Source organism: Prunus persica, chromosome G5 (assembly GCF_000346465.2).
Source record: "Prunus persica cultivar Lovell chromosome G5, Prunus_persica_NCBIv2, whole genome shotgun sequence".
Classification (NCBI taxonomy): Eukaryota; Viridiplantae; Streptophyta; class Magnoliopsida; order Rosales; family Rosaceae; genus Prunus; species Prunus persica.
In genome coordinates this window covers 8,579,564-8,584,963 of record NC_034013.1, presented here as the reverse complement: position 1 = coordinate 8,584,963, position 5,400 = coordinate 8,579,564, and the positions used below count along the sequence as shown (strand labels likewise).

Here is a 5,400-nt window from a genome sequence, read left to right as displayed (position 1 = left end):
TGAAAAATTCATAACTAAATACACAAAAATTAGAAAAACGATCCAAAAATTTCTACGAACTTATTGCGATTTCATCTTCCTACTGCATTCCCTGTTTAATGGTTATGCTACATTAGTATTTTATTATTATTTATCCACAATTATTATAATTATTATGATATTACTTTTTAGGCTGTCCATTTGTTAATTATACCACATCCAACTTGTTGAAAACAATTTTATTTTCCGTGCGAATAGGCCATTTGTAGTGCTCATCGGTTTCTCTGTTCTTCAATTTGTTAATTTTTTTATTTTTTAGGTTGAAGGGATGTTTTGAAACATAATATGGAAATATACAAGTCATCCATTGTACTCCTTCCACACAAAAAAATAGTCTACGTCATTCACTGTTCAACACCCTAGGTTAAGACACGTGTAACCAAATCCGTTCGGATATGCTAAGTGGGAAAATGTCATTCCCAAGCACTGGTGAAAAGACACCTATTTACTCCATGCATGACTTTTGGTTTACCAAATATGAAGATTGGGGTCGGTGAGCAAAATATCTGTGTCAGTAAAATGTCATTCCTAGCCGTCTATGATGTAAGTAATCATTCCGCTATATAATAAATATTATACATTTATATATAAAACGGTTTATGACAAAATACCAACATTTGAACAACATTTAAACTGAGATAGGTATAACGTAGCCAGCCAACCTAGAAGTGAAGAGAAGCAAGTCCACAATGCATCAAAACCGTAAATTCGTACTACAACTAATGCAAAAATACGTCATTCCGTCCAACAAAATACTCACGCAGGATTTTGCACCAAAAAATACTCTCACGGTGCCATTTGCATCGGTTGCAGCAAGTCCAAAACGCAGGATTTATCTTGTCTTCACTAGGCCACCCTGGAATAACAAAATACCATTCATTGTTGTTACAAGCGCTGCACCGATTGAACTTAATCTTCCCATAGTCAAACATATCTACGATATGTCTTGCAACAAATGCTCCGCGACATCTTCCTGTTAAAGCATCCCTGGTTCCTTTCATATCAATGTTGTTACGTTGATTCAAAGAACACAAGAATTGTAATGCATCCTCTTTTGACTGACCAATTCCGGACATACCAAGTAGTCCAACTACATATGCCGCTTCCATATGGCCTGCCGTGGCTGCAATGCGCATCCCATACAACGCTTCCACCTTACCGTGCCTGAAAAAACCTTCGAATACTTCTCTAAATATGGACTCAGGGTTATCGCAAGCCCTGCATTGTTGCAAGAAATGCTGGACCGCAGGTCTGGCACGGTACCAGATAGGATCGTATGGGTACTTTGCCATTGAAATGGTGTTCCACACTTGTGGACTGTTTGCCAAAGTTCGGAACAATCGGCACACAGATGCCATACGGAAGAGATCTTCCGATGATTCTTTTGCCACGTATAACATGACTTGAAACCAAGCGGACTCCGGGATGAAGGCTTCGGGCATATCGAAATGGACATGCTTCCTTCTCTTTCCTCCGACTGTAGTGAAGTGTTTCGAATTCATTGAAAAGTTTTTGGAATGGAACGATTTGAGGAGTGGCAGAGGGGATAAATGATAATATTTGGGGTACACGTTTTGTTTTAGCCTCTGTTTATAGTGTTTTGAAAAGGTGTTTCCAGTTGGGGTTTTTCCAAGTTGACCATTTTGAAAGAAACTGAACCCCAGTGAATTAAAACTTAAGACAAAAGAAGGGAAAACGTCATAACGGTGCATACAGAGTCAGACAGTCAAAAAGTTAATTAAATGGCTATTTGCATAGCCATTTTTGGGTTTATCCCACTATCAAATTCATTGATACAAATGTGATGGATTACTGACTAGTGACAGAAGGTCCCATCATATACTTTTTCATTTTCCCATACCCAACTACCCCTAGTAATGTTATTAAAATGGAACTACTAATGACGGATTCGTATCCAACTAGTTGCCTTAATGAAATATAAATAAATGAATAAAATTCGGGCTAAAAGATGTCACAATGCAGACGGTACAGGTGTCGACATCGTGACCAACCCACCAAATGATCCCAAAAAAATTAAATATAACTCGATTTGGGCAGAGATGAGAGAGAGCTGAGTGACAAGTTTAGGGTTATGAGTGAAGGGGTATGAATGACTACTACGAGTGAGAAGGTATGAGTCCGAAGAGGTTTCAGTGAGAAGATCTGAGTGAGAAGAGGTACAACTGAGAAGATTCAACATGTCTTCGTCTTCATCTCCTGCTCAAACAAAGAGGTGTCAGTATTGTGGAGCTACAATGGTGCTTCGGGTTTCAAAATCAGACAAAAATCGAGGGAAGCCATTCTGGAAGTGTCTAACCTCCTATGTAAGTTTTAATTTAAAGAATATGTATGTGGGTGAAAAAAAACCTATGTCTAACTCTGACAGAATTATATTCCATATATGATGCCTGCAATTAGGGAGCCACCAGTTGCAATGGATTCGAATGGGTTGATGTAACCTCCGCTGAAGCAGAACATCAAGATGACACGTATGATGCTAGAGTGCTGAACATGCTGAAGTCCATTAAGGACTTGGTATTAGTTTTATTAGTTGTATCAATTGTCATATTATTTGTTCTTTTAATGATCATTTAACTGCACGGTTTAAAAGATTGTGAAAGTTCTCCCGCACAAGACATGTTGCACGCACCACCAATGAGACCCTAAACCCATTTTGTAATATTTGGTAACTGCATGTATTTCGCATGTTATAGAAACGATATTGAATGTTTATTGAAGGTTTATTGACAGTTTGCTGAATGTATATGGAATATGATTGCCCCACATTTGGATGTTTATTGGGGCCACAAGTATCACTCAAGTAAGAAAGAAGGGGGGAAACGAACCTTATTCTTTCTTTTAGTACGAAGAACAACTGTTAAGTTTAATATCCTATTCAATACGACTTCCCTATGGTTGTCATTCCCAAGTATATTGCATCAACAATGACAAGGGCATGTCTATTGTGTGTGTTAAGGGAGTATTGTGTGTATATTGCATGTCTATTGTGTGTATATTGCATATCTATTCTCTGTATATGGCAGGCCAAGTTTGTGTATATTGTTTGTCTGTTGTGTGTGTATTGCTTGTCGGTGCGTTTGTGATATGTATGTTGATTTTGTGTATATTGTCTTTGTTTCTACTTTGATGCTACTGAGCTGCGGAAAACCTTTCGCATGTTTAGACACCTATTATGATGCAACACATTGCGATTAATGGTGGCTTGCATCAACAATGACATATCACTTTGCAATGATGTAATACACTTAAAAAGCCATCTTCAAATCCCAATTTACATATGCAGTCTTAAAATTCCAATTCAATGCAGTTTGGTTAACAAACATGTAAACGTCATGAAGGAGTTAGCGGTAGAATTCGATAAGGACCCGTACGTCTCTATTGTGTATTTACATTAGTTTGAGAATGGACATTCCCAAAACCTTCTCATGTACCATTTGTCATCTTCAACCAATATCATGGGAAGTAAGCATCTCCCCTTGTTATCTCCGCAGCCAATTTCAACCGAAAAAAAGGCATGTTGTGCGAGGTGCAAGTAGCTAACGGAAGCTTAGCGCTGAAAAGCTCAATGTACTTTAACACAAACATGCCACAATCGCCTCTGAAGCAAAACAAGAACTCGATCAATTAAACTAATGACATTCTAACGTAATTGACAATTGAAAGTAATAAAATTAAATTGCAAGTTGTGCTTACTCATTAGACTGTTGTGGAACATCCACACGCTCTATTGGCCACGGACACCACCAATCTCGGCTGCAATTGTTTGCATAAACACCTTCTTCATAAAAGTCGATGGTGTTGAGAAGATTTGGAAGCGTAATTGATAGCGGGCCGAGTTCTTCCTTTACGATGTCATCTGGAATTAGTGAAACCTTTGAATCGTACACTTTGATTTCACACAATACCAGATCAATCATTACAGCCACCCAATGCTTGTACTTCGTCAACATAAATGGGGTATACACCTTATAGACGGTCTGCCAATCCAACCCACACGGAGGAACCTTCCCATTTACAACGTTTAGTAAACTTTTTCTGATTTTCCACCCAAGCTGCTGTTTTTTTCTTTTATTATCCGCAAAGCAAGTACGAATGTGATTCTGTGAAATACAAAACAATCAATGCTTAAACACCTCCACTAGTGTGTGTATGGAAAATGTGTAATTATTAACGGCACTTGGTGAAGGCCGATGACATACCATAAAAAAAACATCGGTCGTTGTCCAGTCCGCTACTTCTACCGAATCTGTCTCCAATTGTTGTTGTCGCTTCCGGATGAGATACAACCCCAAATCAATGTGCTGCAACATGTTTTTCTTGTCATTCTCATAATGTATGTACATTAAAACAAATGCATAATCAATTACACTTACATCTCCTTTCAGCCAACCATCAGCTTTCACGAGGGAAGCGAAGAATTCAATCTCAGCTTCCACGTTGCCAAATTGCATCACCAAACTATGAATATAAAACAGTTTTAGAACACTGTATATAAAAAATTATATACAGTCATGCTTCTATCTTATAATTGCAAGGGACTTACTTTGGGTCCTGGCGCCATTCCCAACAAAGTTTCAGCAATTTCACCAGATCATCATGCGGAATCGCCTTCATTGGGTCTAACATCTTCAGTCCGGTTGTCTGTGCCCCAGTTTTTGGAACCAATTCACTGCCTTCAACGATCTTCCACAAAGGAATGATCCTCTTCCTTTTCCGTAATTGGACCCCTTGTGCCAGAGCTTTACCTTTATCATTCAACCACACGTTCAACTGAGATAGCACAGCTGTAGGTTCATCCAAATCAATGTCCCCGACAGTAAACTCAAGCAGTGTCCCCTCCGTGCTCTCGCCAGTGTCACCCCCAAGCAACATAACTTCATTATCTTCTTTCTCACATTCGTTTCTTTGCACTTCCTTTTCCTCACTTGTTTGTGTTTTCACTTCCTTGCCCTCCCTTTTTTTCCTTTGCAATTTCTCTCCCTTACTGCTTTTTCTTTTCACTTCCTCTCCCTCACTGCTCTGTCTTTGGGCTTCCTCTCCTTTGCTACTTTTTACTTGCACTTGCTCTCCTTCACTTCTTTTCCTTTGCCCTTCATCTACCTCACTTGGTTTTCCTTGCACTTCACCCCCTTCAATCCCCTCCTCTTCCTTTTCCTCTCCCTCATTTCTATTACTTGTCCCTTCACCTCCTTCAATCCCCTCCTCTTCCTTTTCCTCTCCGTCAATCCCCTCCTCTTCCTTATGTGCTCCCTCATTTCTATTATTTGGCCCTTCACCCCCTTCAATCCCTTCATCTTCTTTTTCCTCTCCCTCATTTTTGTTACTTGGCCCTTCATCCCA

At 39.3% G+C, this 5,400-nt stretch overlaps 2 protein-coding genes across 2 annotated transcripts; both read right to left on the bottom strand.

The window, feature by feature from the left end:
• Positions 759–1,481, bottom strand: LOC109949331. The gene has a single exon (XM_020564735.1). The coding sequence runs from the start codon at positions 1,479–1,481 to the stop codon at positions 759–761; it is 723 nt and encodes a 240-aa protein (XP_020420324.1).
• LOC109949264 lies at positions 3,351–5,282 on the bottom strand. The gene is made up of 5 exons (XM_020564446.1): positions 4,604–5,282; positions 4,434–4,518; positions 4,260–4,361; positions 3,754–4,160; positions 3,351–3,658 (listed from the first exon to the last, which is right to left on the bottom strand). Exons 1-5 carry the CDS (start codon positions 4,930–4,932, stop codon positions 3,514–3,516), a joined length of 1,068 nt encoding a protein of 355 aa, XP_020420035.1. The 5' UTR covers positions 4,933–5,282; the 3' UTR covers positions 3,351–3,513.